The sequence below is a fragment of the Notothenia coriiceps genome, unplaced genomic scaffold (genome assembly GCF_000735185.1).
Source record: "Notothenia coriiceps isolate Sejong01 unplaced genomic scaffold, NC01 NC01_scaffold00000281, whole genome shotgun sequence".
NCBI lineage: Eukaryota > Metazoa > Chordata > Actinopteri > Perciformes > Nototheniidae > Notothenia > Notothenia coriiceps.
In genome coordinates this window covers 81,518-99,707 of record NW_011332982.1, presented here as the reverse complement: position 1 = coordinate 99,707, position 18,190 = coordinate 81,518, and the positions used below count along the sequence as shown (strand labels likewise).

At 42.8% G+C, this 18,190-nt stretch overlaps 1 protein-coding gene across 4 annotated transcripts; it reads right to left on the bottom strand.

Moving 5' to 3' along the window:
- Positions 1-35: 35 nt before the first annotated feature.
- Positions 36-18,059, bottom strand: heatr5b (HEAT repeat containing 5B). 4 transcript variants are annotated; one of them, XM_010778312.1, is made up of 36 exons: positions 17,992-18,059; positions 17,307-17,471; positions 17,011-17,222; positions 16,460-16,568; positions 16,132-16,281; positions 15,201-15,372; positions 14,950-15,107; positions 14,566-14,860; positions 12,957-13,112; positions 12,369-12,619; positions 11,714-11,825; positions 11,459-11,611; positions 11,256-11,355; positions 11,051-11,160; positions 10,804-10,967; positions 10,492-10,667; positions 10,267-10,372; positions 9,987-10,177; positions 9,582-9,741; positions 9,191-9,380; positions 8,817-8,986; positions 8,585-8,723; positions 8,099-8,284; positions 7,609-7,860; positions 6,657-6,838; positions 6,500-6,568; positions 6,157-6,336; positions 5,829-6,069; positions 5,179-5,415; positions 4,602-4,729; positions 3,678-3,822; positions 3,238-3,510; positions 2,766-2,990; positions 2,508-2,659; positions 2,179-2,392; positions 36-1,280 (listed from the first exon to the last, which is right to left on the bottom strand). In XM_010778312.1, the coding sequence occupies exons 2-36, from the start codon at positions 17,430-17,432 to the stop codon at positions 973-975; spliced, it is 6,192 nt and encodes a 2,063-aa protein (XP_010776614.1). In that variant the 5' UTR covers positions 17,433-17,471; positions 17,992-18,059; the 3' UTR covers positions 36-972. The 4 variants fall into 4 exon arrangements, with proteins under 4 accessions (XP_010776614.1, XP_010776683.1, XP_010776760.1 ...); XM_010778381.1 differs by having other exon boundaries at positions 8,105-8,284; XM_010778458.1 differs by having other exon boundaries at positions 14,611-14,860.
- Between the last annotated feature and the right edge of the window lie 131 nt (positions 18,060-18,190).

Genomic DNA, 18,190 nt, shown 5'->3' with positions numbered 1-18,190 from the left:
CTATTGGCTAAATGTGAATTCATGTACAGGCATCATCACAGTGAGGTCAAAGCAACTTTAATCACATTTAAAATAAATAAATTTGGAATGTAACATAGAACAATTTCAACAAATCTGCCAAATTATAATGGTAACAGATGCTCGACCATTTAGGTAGCTATTAGCCTACTTATTGACAGAAATGGATCAAAGTTATAAGCAATACAACAGTCTTGATGATATGCAGCACATATTAAAGTATGTAGTACTAACTCCCCCCATTAATCAGCAGACCGATTAAGTGTCTCTAAGGAATTACAATTTCTGCTCAAAAACTATTCAAAAGTGTGATGCATTTAATATTCAAAGGGCTCTCATAAAATCTGATTCAAATCTCAATGATATGCAGTAAATTCTCAGCTTTGTTTAAAAACATGTAGCAGTAATGTTCACAACATAATTTAAGAAACAAAAACAAAAATAAGACACCAAACAAACAAACAGCGGACCCTAAGGTCATATTCTAAAACCACCCCAATTAAACATGCATGATTGGAAAAATAAATACTGCCAAGCTTATGGTGATGCAAAATCACAGCAAAAATGGCACAGTAAACATTATATTTTGGATAGTGATCAAATAATGACCAGACATAAAAGCATTTATCAGGAAAAAAGATGTGGATAAAAAAAGTAAATTGTGTCCCTTCATAAATGTGCAGTAATGATACATTCAGACAATCAACCTTTCCTGCAGATTTTTAAAGTGAGTTTTCTTTTAAGTCAACATTCAAAAGCTTATTGATGATATGTACACACTTTCCTTCATACCTTTAAGAACAGTTCTCAAACATCAAATCCAAATTAGATGAGGAATAAATAAATACACTTAGGAAACTGCAGTGTGTACTCCGTTGACAGACAACAAAACAGACCTACAAAAGACAACATACATTTAGGCTGTGAGAGTGTACAGAGCATTTTAAGTGGGGTTCAGAAGAAGTTGGTCTTGAGTTTGATGGTGGGGGCAGCCTGCACTTGGGGCTGAGCTAGCCTGGCTGCAGCTTTGGCTCTGCTGCTGGCCTGGTTGGCCAGTATAGCCGATTCCAAACGGATTTTAAGCTCAGGTGCAGCACCAATTACTGTCTTGAAGGCAGCGGGATAGAGGGGGCCAATCCGCATTAAGTTCTGAAGGGCAAATTCATGCAGGGCTCTGGAGACTTGAGGCGCTGAGGAAATGGCATTTTCATCCAAAAGGTAGGAGATGAGGGTTGGCACAAGAAGAGCCAGCAACTGCACCCCTGTTAAACACATAATTACAATGACACGTTCAAAAAGGTAATTGCTAACAGAAAAACGAATAGTGAAAAACAGAAAATGGCTAGGAGAGTTTAACTTCACTGTTTACAAATTGAAGTGAGGCGAGAAATCCAATTCAACTCTACTAACTGACCTATGCATTGGGTGGACTTGACGTATTAATTGGAAACTAAAAATATTACCTTTTGGAAATGAAATGTTCGTTTTAGTAACTTATCAAGCCAATTTACAAACTCCATGGTCAGTTTCACTAGTGTGACGATCAATGCTGAATATCCTTGTTCGTTTTCCTTACAATACAGCAATGATATTATTTCTCGGACAAAAAAAGCCTTCTGTAGAGGCAACCAGGTTTTATGGGCAACTGCTATAAAAACAAATGAATACATTGATGAATCAAGTAAGTAATCTGTAGATCTGTATGAATCAACCAATCTGTCATGCAATGCATCTGTGGTTGCATCTCCATGATGCACAATCTATATCTCCAATAAAAACAGTTTGAACACAAAACATGGAATAAGCTGCAACACACCCTAGCTAAATATAACACATAAAGGAAATCAATCATCTCTTTATAGATTTCCATGCAGTGCAGTTTGCTTTAATATGGAAAAGAGAAAATAGAGATATCATTGGGGAAACAAAAACAAAAAATAATAATATAACATCTACAGTATAGCATAATGTGGAAATCACTAGACAAATTGACAGCAAACCAGTGCAGGGATTCTAAATTCAGCATTGAATGTTCTATACGTCTCCTCTTTGATAACACACATCAAAAGACACTGAGCTAAGACCTTCTTTAATGCAGCTGAACACTTTAATCGAACAAACACAGATCTTTAGTGGTCCATTAGGCGGAGGCATACTTACGGTTTTGATCTTCCCCCATGCCGACGAGATTCTCCAGCACCCTGATGCCCTCCTGCACCGCCTGCAGCTCGGCAGCAGTCCCCGGGCGACTGCGCTCCACCGCCTTCAGCTTTTCCACCATGAGCGGGGCCAGAGCGTGGATGTACGGCGTAGACAGGGCACGGCTAGAGTGCTGAAACACTGACAACAGCAGCTGGTAACACCGTGCCTGAACCTGTGGCAAACAGAATGATATCCCTCACTTAAACATTGTTAAACACACCAGGGATGCATCTTTTGATCAGGCATTAGATATTATCATATTTGAACTGGGTTGGTATGGTGCTTACCCAGGGATCACTAGAGTTGAGGGCGTTTCGGAAGCGGTCCATGCAGCCCTTCTGCAGGACGATTACTCCTACAAGTTCATTGCTGGCAGACAGCAGGAAGAGTGTGATCGCTGTTAACATGCTCACCTCATCCATGTCAGGCCTGGACGCCTCTACAGAAATACACAAACAAGCATGAATACTGTCAATGTTTTCCTTACACCTTCTTCAGTAAGTTCAAAATCAAACATCTGTGTTTGTTTGTGTGCGTTTGCTTACCTGGCTGTGAGTTTTCTAGGACAGACGCCAGGCCGCTCCTCACCAGGCCGCTCCACTGTGTCTGCATGCCCTCCACCCGGGCCAGAGGGGAGGTGATGATGGTCTTGATGCCCTGCAGGGCCGCTGTCACAGTCACAGGCACAGAGTTATCAGCGGTCTTAAGTGCCGTTTCCCTCAGCACCCCCGTGATTAGGAAGAGCACTGTGGGGAGGATGGTCATGCTCCCTGTAGAGCAAAAAGAAACGGTGAACATGGGAGATCGTTTGACAGTGAACACCACATTGCTAGACTTAAACTATATGCTTAATGTAAGGCACAAGGAACCATTGCATCAACAGCTTTTATCATCAGCATACATAAACCTGAAAAAGGCAGGCTAAGCAGGCTAATCATTCTAAATGAATCATCCATGTTGGAACAGAGATTTGCCATCACTGTGTGCTGTGTTGTTGTAGTTTGCTTCGGGCCTCACCGGCAGGAGAGCAGAGCGAGGGCAGTTCTGCCAGGATGGAAACTGTGTTTGCCACCAGGCGGGCGCTTTCCTCAGGGAGCCGCTGAGGCCTGAGTGGCACGTGGCTGGGTGATTCCTTCACACGTGCATTAAGCTGCGGCAAGTGGCGAACCAGGATGAAGACGAGCAGCTCCATGGCTGCGAACACCAGAGACTTGCCCGGGACGAGCTCCCCCGTGTCTGCTCCTTCCCCGAGGCTGGGCTGAGAGTCTTTCTCGCCTTCTTCCTCTTTGCCTGAGCAAAATCACAGTGACCAAAATAACTCATACAGCCACATCATTGAAACAACACGTCTTTAAAGCCTAATGGACTTAATAGATGGTGAGGCAATACAGCACGTTGAGTATGGCATTTTCAGAATATAACAGTGTAATATAATGCAAAATGTGTTAGTGTCTAACCCTTGCCAGCCTTCTGTCGCTGCAGATGGTCCTGTGCGGCCCTGATGGTCTCCTGTACGACAGCAGTGACCTGGAGCTGTACTGCAGGAGGATCCCGAGTCAACAGCAGCCTGTGGAGCACGTTCAGGAGCTCCACAGCCAACAGCTACAACAGAAAAAACAATTACAGTAGTTTCTCTGTGAAACACTGAGGATGTGAACATTGATATTCTACTCATTGTTCCTGGTTCATTGCCAAAAGGCCCACAAGCTGTTGAGTAGAAAAGGGGCTTTTTATACAAGTTTTATACAGCAAAGAGACACATGAACCAATATAAGGGGATGTATCACCACACGTCTTATTTCAAAGCCTCTAACCAATGCAACCGAGAATAAACAACCTGCTTTTTTTGTGAATTTATACACAATCTGTGTATACTTTGAAGCCCTCAACATCTCAATTATGCATTGCGTGGCAGTCAAATGTTTAGAGGAGCATTGGGGTGATCCTTGTCAAGTCATAAAGTCAGTAAATATCACGTGACCCTGTGGTATTCACCAGATATTTACACTAAGGTGATGATCAGGCACTGGTAAATATATCACTGCTGCAAAGTGTAAATGAAAAAGGCCATGGATAAAATACATTGTTGCTTATTTGCTACTTAAAGTTCATCTGCAATCAACAAAGCCAGCCACTGAAACTTGACAGTTTGATTTCTATTGACATAGGATAGTAATGCTGCTTCTGAATTGCAAAGTAAAATTCAAATAATCATATACAAATGCTGTTTACCGAAACACATTTCAAGTTTAAATATCTATATATCTTTTTTTCAAATGTGTACTCACAACTAATTCTAGGAACGTAGGACAAATCTTCCACCAAATATCTCCCCTTATATAATAAGACAAGTCTTTCTGCACCACGACTTGTGTCTTTACCTGGTCCTCTGCGATATGGATCTTAGCGCATGGAGATGCTAGCAGGGTGAACAGGGCGTGCAGGCAGGACATCACATTGTGAATGGGCTCCTCGGGCCGGGGGAAGCAAAGAAACTCTATACTGACACCTGAGAGACAGAACACAGAAATGCACTTAGGGAGTGTTCATGCTATTCTCTTTTTATATCCAATGCTACCTCTTTCACTGTGGGAGGAGGCAAGGTGTGTCCATGGCTTTAAGGTTGCTATGTAAAACTATTTTTTGAAAAAGGCATGTAGTGGTAGGGTATTGAGTGTCTGTGAGGACTACATTTGTGGTTACAGTGTATGCCTCTTCCAACAATTCAGATTGCAGTTAACATGTATTTCACTCATTTTATCCTCTTAAAAGTCTGTGTGAAACTGTCACAGTTAAATTATGGACCTTGATCTTTTACCACCACATTTTAAACAGTTAATAATTGAGTTCAAGTATATCTTTACTGCCAAGTTTGAAAATACATTTCTTAAGGTTTCCCTGAGACATTAAGAGACATATCATGAACATTATATAGCACAAATGACTCGGTCTCTTTACCCAACATCAGATGCATCCTGTCTTTGACCGACTCCTCAAAGCTCTTTGTGGTGGAGGAGGCTACTTGAGAGATGGCCGGAGCCTTGGAGAGAGCTGAGGGGACGTCTTCTTTCTCTTCAGCAGCCCCGAACTCGGTGCTGCTCAGCCACAGGGCCACAGCATGCAGGACGGGGGCCCACGAACTGCGATAGTGGAGTCTTGCTGTGTCTATAGTCTCTGGAGTGTAAAACGCTCCGCCTGAACACAGACACGCAAAGAAGGGAAAGGACTTGTTTGGAACATATTACTGAAAGGTGATTCTAATTGTGAAAAAATTAAAACATCCATTTATATGCTCCTGGATCATATATGTCTGTTTCTGTTTACATTTTCATTATGTTTTACTCATCGGTAAAGAAATGACAAATTCTATCTGAAGAACTAGTCCCTCAACACATCTTAAACTTTCAATGGCTTTTTGACAATAATAGGTTTGTTGATATGTTTTTCAAAAAGTGTCCAAAACACAATTAAGGTTTTTGGAAAAGTCAGAAGAATGAAATTTGAATGGCACCAGAACTCAAACAAAGAACTTGTGCAATGTGCATTTAATTGTGCATATGAAGTTATCTGATTAGGATTTATTTAGTGGGTAAGAATTAGTCTTGTACCGTCAGGGGGCAGCTGACTGGAGAACTCCGCAGGCAGGGTGAGCAGAGCGTAGTCTCGCAGCATGGCCAGCCACAGGCGGCTGAGCGACGGCAGCTCAGGCTGCACCAGAGTGATGAGGCTGTCGGGAGGAAGCACGTCTGCACCCATATCATCCTCATCGTCGTCATCCTCTCCACTTTGGACTGGCTTGGCAGGCTTAGACTCTGCATCTTTCTTGATGTTCATCGCCACCACATACACCTAGGAAAGAAGGTTAGTGTGAATTGTCAGTTACAGTATAGACATAACTTGCATATGGGACTGTGTGGTTGGGGTCTTTAGTCTCACCTCAGCCCAAGCCTTAAGCACGGCCAGTTTCTCCATGGTGGTGGCACTCTCACTGTACAGCTGACTGGATGAGCCTTTCCCAGCCTGCACCTTGTCCAGCGACGACACCAGCAGGTTGTGGACCCGCCGCAGGTCATTGAGGTCACTGACCACGCCACTGCCAATCCACGTGCTACACACCTGTAGTCAAATATAGAGAGGTCAATGTAACAAACAAGTCCTTTAAGGGCTGTTTATTAGAACAGATGTTTCATTACAAACAGAGTGGGCTAGGTGCATCTCCACATTTTTGAAATAACCAATTAAGCTTTTAAATGTTTATTAAGAAAGCAGAGGGTCTTACCTGGCATGCCTTAGCTGTTATGTCAGACGGAGTATCAGGGGAAAAGGCAGGTCTTAGGGCAGCTCCGACCTAAATGCATACATGAATACATGTTTACAATTTGTTTCCCTTTGCTGTGTTGCTATTTATTTTTGAATTGTATGTATTTCTGACTCACATTGGCCTGGTATTGTTCCAGGATAACATGGCCTGGGAACTCAGGTTCTGGTACGGAGGCAAACTTTTTAATGATGTCCTCCAGGGCCTGCAGGCCGGCCATCCTCAGCTGGTTGCTGTGGTCTGTGGCCGCCATGAAGGCCATGCGGATGAGATCCGACAAATGGAGCACCAACTGATCTCCTGGATGGAACAACAAGGATTGTGTGAGGTATAAAAACATATTTCAACGCCACATTAATCAGCCAATCATTATAATTACAGAATGATCTACCCATTCTGTATTGTTTGTTACATATTCAGGTCAAATTCTCCGTTAGTACAAGTGATCTTTTTTCACCGTTAGAGCTGAATATAAGCAATGATAGTTTTGAGGTTTATGTTCATTTACATTCTAGCCAGTCATTGTTCCATATGTGCTTTATGGTCCTTTGATGCTGCTACCCTGTTTCTGTGTAGCTTTATAAACTTCTTCCTTTACTGTGAACTTAAGATAACAGACAGAAGCACACAACAAATACACTATTAGAAGTTGACACAAATAATCTGTATATTGAGGTAGAAGCTGAGATTGAATTGAGTTAAAGTGCAACTTTCAAGGGATTAATTTTAAACACTGCGACCCACAATAAAAATGCCTTTTTGTAGCTGCTGGTTCCAAAGCAGCTAAAATCACTACACTGTGCACTATTTCGGATAACCTTATAACCAATGGCTGTTTGGTCCCACTTTTGCTTACTTTTCTGTCTTTGTTCCATCTTTACATAAAATATATTTATTCAGCAGCTTCCTGAAGGTCGCATAACATATATATAAACTGAACAACCAAACAAACAGCTGAACCATTGGTTAGTAGAAAATATGTTTTACACAGAGCAAAGGAGGCATCTATCAATCAAAAATCCTCACAGTGATCCGAGCTGTTCTGTTCTGGCAACATGCTGAATGAATACCTTTGGGGTTCTTGGCTTGTGCAGAGCGGGCAGCAGCCAGGTCAAAGTGCGCTTTGTCATTCTCACACAGCAGGATGATGCGACAGAGGCAGTCCGCGGCAAATACCCGCGTCACCCAGCGGGGCGCCACAGAGGGCTTGGACTTGTCATCTTCGCCCAGGCCTGTGAACATGCTGTCATCGTCCATCTCGTCCTTCTTCTCTGAGTCCTCCTCATCCTTTTCAATCTCGACAACAACAGGTGCTCCTACGTCTGCAAGAGGGGACGGACACATTCACGATAAACAGATTTAAAAGAGAGGATACCAGGTCCCTTCAATGACAGATAATAAATGCATTGCTATACTATGCTGGTATCAGGAAACATTTAAACTGCTTTTGGGATGTAGCAGCTGGTTTCTGTGTGAAACTTACTTTGTTCTATATTCCATCTTTATTTTCTTTAAAGACACAAAGTGGTAATTTGTCATATTTGTTGTTTTAAACTCTACCTTTACCTGTAGTTGCTGCAAGGACATCTTTGCAGAGTTTCAGCCAATGAGAAAGCTTCTCTACAGCGAGAGACGACAGCATGTGGCCCAGTGTATCATGGATATCAGAACACAGCTTCCGGTCCGTCTCCCGATCCAGCATGCCAAACAGAACACCCTCCAGACCGGTCTCCGTAATGTTCAGATCTAAACCAGGCGCAAAGCAAACACAAATGTAACCTTTTTCAGTGTGTTTTGCAATGAGGCTCATTGGTATAATAAGGGAGAAGTTATGACCCAGATGTATACTTATTCCCTGATTAAACATTGGCAATAGTTGAGGAGCACAGATTTGCTCATTTCTTAGGAGCACAGTTCAGAGTGCATCTCAACCTTTTGCCGTATTGAGAATTATACCGTTCCGTTTTGTTTTATTTGTACAGGCTTAGTAGCCGCAAAAGCTGAACAATCCTCTAACTGCTGGTCAGCTTCCCGATGTGTACTCACGGATTGTATTGTTGTCTCCCCCTCTCTTGGCCAGGCTCATGGCATACTCGCAGACCTCTGCAGCCTCTCTCTGAGCGAGCTGCCTCAGACAGGCCACGGCAGCGCGGCGCAGCAACAGGTGAGGGCTGCACAGGTGCACCTGCAGGGAACCCACAGTACAGTAGGAATTTAAGATCAAGAAATACAAAAACTTCTATCTTATAAAGACTCAATATATCTCTTCATGTCTTACACAGAGACAAGGCACCAGGCTGGACAGGTTGACATGGCGTGGAGCAAACATGTGCAGCTGCTGCAAACAGGAGATGGCTGCTGCCTGCACCAGGGAGTCCGAGTGGTCCTGCATTATTGCACAACCAACCAGGCAGGACGAGCGGATGGTGGAGATAGTGGCTCCATTTCCTGGCAAAAACACAGAATAGGAAGAGCAATTTTAGCAGTTAGTTCCAATGTCCTATATCCGTATGTCTTCTGGTTAGAGGCTTGGAGTGTGATTACGCTGCCACCTGCGGGCCGGGAAAGTGTATATTCTACAAAATTGAAAGGTTCAAATGAGAGTTATACAGGAGAGTAAGTAAGTAAGTACTGCAAATCTGCCACAATTACCCTGTAATTCTGGTCCCACAGTGGTGATGAGTGCTCCCAGGCAACGGCCCAAACACTGGTGCACCTCTATGTGGGACGGGGGCACAGTGAGGAGCAGGGTGAGCACCAGGGACAGCGTGGGCTCCACGTAGCCTCTATACATGGGGCCACTAGAATCCACAATCAGAGCCAGAGAGTGCAGAGCCCATGTCTGTTAACAAGAGAGCAACATAATAAGTACCGGTAAGCTGTAAAGCACAAATGATAAAAATAACCATTGGTTTGGGGTCAGTTTCGAAAGAAAGGTGGGAAAAAACAACACACTTTGATCCTGGTAAACCAATCTATAATCCAGTCCAGATGGGAAACAAACAACAGGAAAAAAGGATATTAAGGCAGTAATTCACCGTACCTGGACCTCATGAGAGGACCCATCCTGGGCCAGAGCCAATAGGATGCTGACACTGGTCTTTAAGTGCTGGCCTGAGCCAATTCCTCCAACATATCGATGCAGACAGCCAAGAGCCAGTGAATGGCCCGTCCTTGATACTACATCACGGGCAGACTTCAGTCTGGGAATAGAGGAACGGGAGAGATATGCATCACAAGATTAAAGCCAAGGATGGAGAGGAAAGACAGATTCAGTCCAAGATAGATAATGAGGACAATTGAAGACTGAAATTGACCTACAATAAAATGTGAAACAAACTTCTCTGTAACTCATTGTAACGGTGGGGTGCTCTCCTTTTATTTTAACAGGGGAAATAACGGAATAAAGAGAGAAAATAGAGGCAAAATACAGATATGAAATGCTTACTTATCAAAGCTGGTCTGTGCCATTCTGGCGATGAAGGTTGCCTCTCCCACCACCTGAGCCATCCTGCCCAGGGCCTCTCCAGCAGCACAGCGCAGGATGGGGTTGGGATTGTCCAACGCTCCCATCACCAGAGCCAGGGCCGACTTACGCACCTCCTCAGGACCCAGAGTACTCTTGTTCTCAGCCAAACCCTTCAGTCAGCAAAGAGATTATTTCTCATTACCTAAATGATCAAACATGATATTCCTGTCTAAAGAGGATATGAAACAGCTATTCTCACCTTAAGGGCACTAAGCACTGCAGTAAAGATGTTTAGTTGGACTGCCTGCTGTCGAATTCCTTTAGCCTGCTTTATGCACTCTGCAAAGTGGTCCAGCATCTGCAGCCTGAATCATAGCGGGTGTGAAACAACAGTGAGAATGAATGTGTATCAATCAAAAAGAGAAATGATGCAAAGATGTTGCAAACATGTCCAAATCTCCACGGCAACAACATCATTTCTCACCTGTGTTTGAAGGAGACGTGGGGAAAAACAACACCAAAAAGAGCCACTGAAGCATCGATGACGGACACACCCAAAGGGAGAGGGCCCGGGATGGCCTCGCCTACAGGAACACGCAGGTAGATCGAGGAAGGGTCATGCTCCAGAGCTCCACTGCCAGATGCACTGTTGGGCTGCAGCTGTATGATGATCACACCAGATAATAATGGATCATTTTGAGTATAGATATTTATTTTAAACCAAGTTACAATGACACTTATTTTTAGAATATGTATTATATTTGGGATTTTTCATGTCATTGTTGATTTTACTAACCTGATCCTCTATGCACTTGTGGTCCGTCTCCTGTAGCCAGGAACCCATGAGCACACTGTCGTCATAGTGACAGAGAGAGCGCAGCAGGGAGGTGGTTGTGTTGGCCGAGTTGTCAGTCAAAGTGAACTCTGCCACCAGCTCCCTCAGCAGGGCGTTGAAGCTGCCTACAAAAGAAAAACAATGTTTTTTAAAAACACCACCAAAAATGTTATAGGGGGGAAATAAAAAGCAGGAAAGACCGAGTTACCTTCATAGGTCTTAGGGGGCAATAGAGCCAGGATGTCGTACAAGCGGAGCCTCACCATCGCTGCACTTGCTTTCAGGTGAGCACCATGGACCTTAATGATGGCAGGGACACTGAAAGAACATTAAAATGTTTAGAAATATAACCTTGAATTAATTAAATAAATGCAGGAATAGTTAACACAATGAATGGACTGTGTCACACTCACTGAGACATCATGGTCATGGCACATTCAATGGGAGTCATCAGTCTACGGATCACATCTTCTGTCAGCAGCTCGGGACAGTGGGCCACAAAGCTCCGCATGGCTACAGAGGGGAGGAACAGGCGTGTTGGTCAATTGTGTCAGCTAACAATACAGAGCATTGTCTCCGGGGGGGTGGGCGGGGGGGTATGTGTGTGTTTCTTTACCGCACAGTGCTCCAGCTCGGCCCTCCAGGGTGACCTGCCAGGTGAAGGCGTCTCCTCTGGCCTTTTCCGCTTCCAGCTCCTTCTGCGAGCGAGGAAACACGTTCCTCCAGAGCAGCAGCATCTTGGGAAGGTGATAGCGCACAAGGGAGGGACCTGGGCACAAATACAATGTAGTTTTCAGATTGACAGGGAGGGACACATTATTGTTGACAAATCAAAGGTAACAGACATTGGAGGTGTGTCACGGGGGCTCACCGAGAGTCATCAGGGCCCCCAGCAGCAGCCATCCTGCCTGTGTGCGCTGCAGGGACAGACGACTGTTCTGAGCAGCTGTCCTCAGGAGGTCTTCAGCTATACTCACCACCAACTACAAGACAAGAACACAGATTCATTGAGGGTGCCATATTGTAGAAAGTGAGGTTTCCATATATTTTTTAAAATAATATATCAGGTAGGTTCTTTATAAAAAAAACTGTGGTAGTATCAAAATGCCTTATTCATGGAGAAATGCCATGGAATGGAATATCTCGATTTAAGAAACGTTGCCTCTTAAACAAGCTGTCATGACATCTTTGAGGCTGTAACTATAGAGTCACCTGTAGAAGTGCCACTTATTCTGTGTAGTTGACATAAAAAGTGACCCCTGGTTACGGTATTATTATGAAGAAGGTGACAACGCAAGGAAGGAAGACCGAAAACTCACATCAGATGGGTCTTTTGAAAGCTTAAAGAGACAGGCGCCAGGCAGAAAATAGGAGAACAATTATATGTTTTTCAACTTTAAAAGCATGTAAATATGTCCTAGTTTAATCCCAAATTACCAGTATAAACCTGGAAAAGATATATACCCCTTTAAATCTACATAGGCCAACCAAAATGGCCGGTAAGATTGCATTCTGAGGCCACACACCTTGCCCTTAGAGTGGGGGATACCGAGCGGACACTGGTGCACGCCTCCCAGCAGAGCAGCCATCGCAAAGCTGTATCCGCTCACAGCCTCCGGGGAACTCTTCAGGCTGTTGATTCTCTCCGCACAGCGGTCCAGCAGCGGGGTCAGCTGATACGGCAGCGCCACGGCAACACAGCGCAAACACCAGGCAGCGGCCAAACGAGCCGCCATGCTTGGGTGCAGCAGCACTGAGGTGACGGTTTCAAGGAGTCCTGGGAAAGAGGACATGGAGTTGTAAACAAATCAATCGAAATCTGAATGGAGCTTATTATGTATTTGATTGACTTTAAGAGCTATATGCAACAATTGCATTTACGGTTAGCATTTGATGTATTTTCAGTCATGGATGTAGATTAACATAGGTTTTAGCAGCTTTATTCTGTTTTAGGGAAGGTGAAAATGTTAAAACCCATAAACAAAGTTACAGAAGAGGCTGGCCAATGACATATCAATTGGCAAATTTGACTCCAGTTAGGAGTATTATCAACTATATATTCCCAGCTTGTGAGGAACTTGAAGAGACATTGAATGAAATGGTGTGTGTCTCACCTATAGAAGGTTCCTGTATGAGCGGGGAAGCCGTGGCACTCAGGCTCTGCACCAGGCTGCCCAGCTCTTTGAGGGCACACACCATGACATGCTGACTGGCAGAGACGTCAGCTGCCCCGGCCTTGTTCTCTCCACTGATGTCATTCACAACCGCCTCTGGAAAAACACGAGGCAGGGAAAAAGAAGTGCTTTTCTTTACAAAATGCAATAATTATCAAGTTGAACAATTTCAAAAATCCTTAGAAAATATGATTAATGTTACAAATTAAGAATGTGTGCAGCACTACTGGATAAGGTGACCTTCACTGGATTGTAACTTCCGTTTTGTCAGATTTACACATTTTAGAAGTTATTTATAATCATCTTATATGCTACAAAAAATTATGTTTAGTAATAACATAATTCACTGGCCACATTAGCCTATGTACTGCTTTCACACATTATGAATCTGAATATATTTTCCCACAAAATACTGAGAAGCACGCTGCTACATGTCACAAACACAGAGCTCTGAGTATTTTCAAACGGTACAAACAGGACACATTGGCTATAGCTGTACTAATGGATGAAGTGACAAAGGAAAAACAGTAAATCTAAATTCAGGTAAATCATGGATTACAATTTTTGAATGTCATTTATCAAGAACTTAAAATCCTCAGAGCTCTGTATAGGCAACAGTCAAGAGGGATCAGACAGAAAAGGAATTAAATCGCTTTAGAAAGAGGAAGGCTGCTTCTTGAACTGTGCTAGTCATGTCTAGTCAAGCAGTTTAGGAAACCAGAAACTAAGTATAGAATAAAGAGGGGAACATATGTCTCCACTCCAGGAAATACTTTTCAAGATACTTTTCACATAGATATTTCAAAATACAATTTCAAGAAGTCTCACAGATCCAGATGGTTGGAAAAGCAGCAAAGATATAAGAGCCCAGGACCAATTTTCAAGAGAAACTGACATTCAACATAGTTATCATCAGCAATCAATCAATATGAACAAGAGTGTATATTTCTGATAGTTGACATCAGTTTAAAGGTTGCAAAGCAAATCAGAGTAAGAATCATCCTTTTTGAATGAGATAAATGTGATTGAAAAAATAATTAATGTGTTGCTATATCCCAACAAAAAAAATGTTTGAGGCACTGAGATCAATAAAACGTAATGATGGAAAAACATGCAAATATGAAGGCTTGTTTCTACACTGTGTCTGTGAATTTAGTGGCACATGCAGTTTTTTCTGCTGGTGTAAGCCAGATGTCTACACTCAGAAAGAGTTATGTCATGCTCCTAAGGGATTGCAATACAATAACAGAATGGCAAACAGCCCGCGGAGGCTATGCAATAATGCAAGCATGAGTAACTCAAAAGCTGAGCTGGCAGCGTTTCATGCTACTGACTTTATAATGCTGCTTGTGGTTAAAAAGAAAAAGTAAAGAAAGAGGAGAGTGATCCCAAAGAGCAAAAGCAGGAAGAAAAGTAGATATGAAAGCCATCTCCACACACAACAAGAAGGAAAAGAAAAACACCACCTCTGTAGACAACACAAGCGCAAACCATGCAAGAGATGAAAAACTAAATGAATTAAAAGTGATAATAATGGATGAGTACTTACTCTGTAATGCTCTGAACCGTGATATTTCCCCCCCATCCTCCTTACCCACAGCCCTCATTTGCTTGCTGATGGCTTGGCAGATTTCTTTGCCGGCTGCAATTTGTGCTTTTTCTCCGAGTAACCCCCCCAGGGTGGCGCGCAGCATGAAGGAAACACAGCGGCGTGAGTACACAGCCTCAACGTGTGTCTGCGTGGCCCGCGGGTGGGACACTAGGTCCAACACGTGGGACAGGAACGTGGCGAAGTTGCGCTCCAGCCACTGACCACCCAGTGTAGTCACAAACACGACGTAGGCCTGGAGAGAAATATAGAAAAGGATCACGTGAGAAGTGTATTGATCAGAAGATGCAGGCTCATGTTCTGATGTTTGAGATTTCACCTCACCTGTGTGATGCCCACCCGCACCTCCCTGCTCACAGAGCCTCCCCCCTTCAACATCTCCCCTCCGCTCTTCAGGAAGCCCGATCCACCACGCAGAAAGCCCGTGGCCATGAGCTCCAGCACTTCCTCCAGAGTGGCCCGCTTCACGTTCTGGCGCATCACTGAGGAAGAACATATTGAGCTCATGAAATACACTACGGGTGAGCTGGACTTATAACTAGACATAAACCACACAAATCAGCCCTTTAACCTACCTGATGCATGTTTGGGCAACAGGGCGGTGGCCATGACTGTCCCCAGCAGTTTGGCCACTTCTACCCTTACACCATAGTTGGATCCTTCCAATGCTTTGTAACACAAAGTGGCCACGTTCTCCAGTTCTGTGGTCCACATGAATACTGCCTCGTTCTGCAGCTCCAACAGGCACTGATCAGAGAAGAAGAGTAAAGATGGGGTCCTGTTATTAACCTCTACGTCATGCATGTGCAGTAACAATCTCAATTTAGACATATGGATGATGCATACAAACAATTCCGATGCTTATACATATCTTTGCAATATACTAGCCACTAGTTGGAAAGTAACTACGTTTATTTGGTCAAGTCCTTACTGAAGTATTATTTTGAGGTATAATATTTGTATATAATACTTGAGTATTTGTATTTTGTAATAAAGGGAGAAGTATTGTACTATTTACATAATGACTTATAAGTTATATAATTAATACAAAATACAAATATACTCATAAATGATCATGTAACATTATAGGTTAAGGGGAACTTTACTATATAAAGTCATTAGAAATAGCCCCACCTTTACCCGCTGCAACATTAAGTGAGTGACACATCAATGCATCAGTTATACAAAATATGATTCTGAAATAGACCATTGTCCAAATTAAAGTACTTTTACTATTTGTAAATCAAATAAAAAGTAGGAAAAAATATCAGTATAAGTGTTGTATTGCTATAACTACTTTAATAAGATATGTGAATGTTTATTCCACAACTGCTAGTAACACAACTTGTACAATGTGCAGTACAACCGTCATGTTTTCTAAACAGGAAATTGTCTTTCGAAATAGGGAGGAGTTTTGCATTTTCACATGAGTTGATTCAACCTAAATGACATAGCAAAATATGTGTGATTTGAAGCACACAATGCCATTATCTTTCTGAGACTAACCTTTGCAACTGCACAGCGCACGGCCATGGACCTGTCTGTGAGCAGAGAGCGGGCGTTCTTGTAGATATCTCTGTGACATGAAGCTGCAGCTCCTCCCAGACCACAGAGCACCTTCTGCAGGCTGAGAAGGATCTCTCCTCGGCCTTGGGACTACATCAGCAAAACAATTTTGAAAACAGGACAATTCAAATACATTTCACATCTGTTTCTGAAAATACATCTCTTTTTGTTATCAATTTCTATTCTTATTTTCCAGTTTAAAATTGGACCAAACACATTCTTGCTGAAAGAAAATGGAAAGCTGCATTCCATTGCGAAATATACGTACCTCTGCACTCTTTAATGCCTTCAACATATTATTAATGGTGTCGGGAAATGAGCTTCCGAGCATCCTGCCCATCTTGTCATAAAAAGCTCCAACGCATGCCACTGCAGCACTGCAAAATATTTATACATTTTAAATTATTTGAGAAACAACACAATAATGAAATGAGACCTAATTCTGTTTAAATAAATATAAATAAATGAGTTCACGTTTATAACTTAAATCTCCTATTAAAACATTCAAACCGGCTTTTATTCACTCCACAGTGTCAAGGAGGTATGAAGGATTGATAGATAAAAGCCTACAGTAAAACAAAATATCTAATATCAGCAAGAAAACACAGCATAATATCTGCTAATGTACACTTAATCGACCCTTTAAACATGAAATGTCATTCTGCAGATTAACATTTGGCTTAACTGCTAATACCCTTGAAGGTGAGCCTACAGTATATAGCCGAAACACTCAAAGCAGTGCTAGCAGCTTTTATCCTAATGCAAATATGTAGAGTGAGTGTATTTCTAAAAAATATATAAAAATAAATGGGATCCTACAGTTTTGTTGGCAAGTACGCAGGTGTGTCATCCTTGCTTTTGATAATCTCATTGCATTTATCCAGAGTCTGAAAAACAGTGAAGGTGTCGCCGATGCTGTAAAGCGTGGCCAGGTTTTTGGCCAGCAGTTTTCTTGTTGGTGGTCCAGGGGCGCTGCTGATCAGTCCTGTCAGCTGTTCCACCAGTTTCTTCTGCTTCTCCTTCACATCCACCTGCCATTTGAATGCAGAACAATGTCACAAACTGCCTCTAATGAAAACCACTAAGAAAAACAAAGCTGAAATCTCAATGGTCACCCTATTTGCTGTCACGAGCACTTTATCCAAGAAGCGGAGCCATTCGAAGATGAAGACAGGCCTCTTTGCTTCAGTGATCTGGGCCAAGGCTTCTTCGTTGAGCAGCAGACTGTGAGCCAGCTCCATGGCGAGGACCTTTCAAAACACTGCTGCACACCGTAGCCTCTGCAATGTTACATACGTGAGTATGCTTTGTCAGTAAACGTTTATTTTCTAATATATGCCATTCCTTCCAATCACCTAAAACGTAAACAAGCACCACCTACGTCACTAAATATCTGTTGACATTTTTGCCATCCTTACAATGCCTGTATCAGGTGGATGCAAGACACACAAGTAATAATAAAGACATAGCAGCTATCAATGCTTTAGAAGTCGTTAAACACTGTTTGTTTTTACGCAGAATGTGTACAAATCTGAACTGTAAAAGCTATGTATCGTTAACACTTTGCTGCTCACTTCTGACAGCTGCCTGCCTCCAGCTGTTGATGGCTAGCTGGTTAGCAACCTAAGCTAGCTGGTTACTACGAGGAACAAGCTATACTCTAAGCTACACACACACACACCTAAACTGAGTGTAAGCTATCTTTTATCATCTTTTAAAACATTTAGCATTTCAATAACACTTACACAACAACACCTTCTCTGAAATATGGTATACATGTTGTTAAATTGTTCATCTTACCTGTTTTCGACAACCTAGCGATGAACGACGACGAGAATCGGCGGTGTCGCGTTAAAATCAGCCCGAAGTGAAACTGAGGAAACGATGTGCACAAAAAAAAAACTACCGCAACCTGAGCCGTACAAAAATATTTCAAAGTATGTATAGGCTTTGTCCAAGTTGTCTCCTTGAATTTGAAATTAAAAGAGGTGGTGGAAAT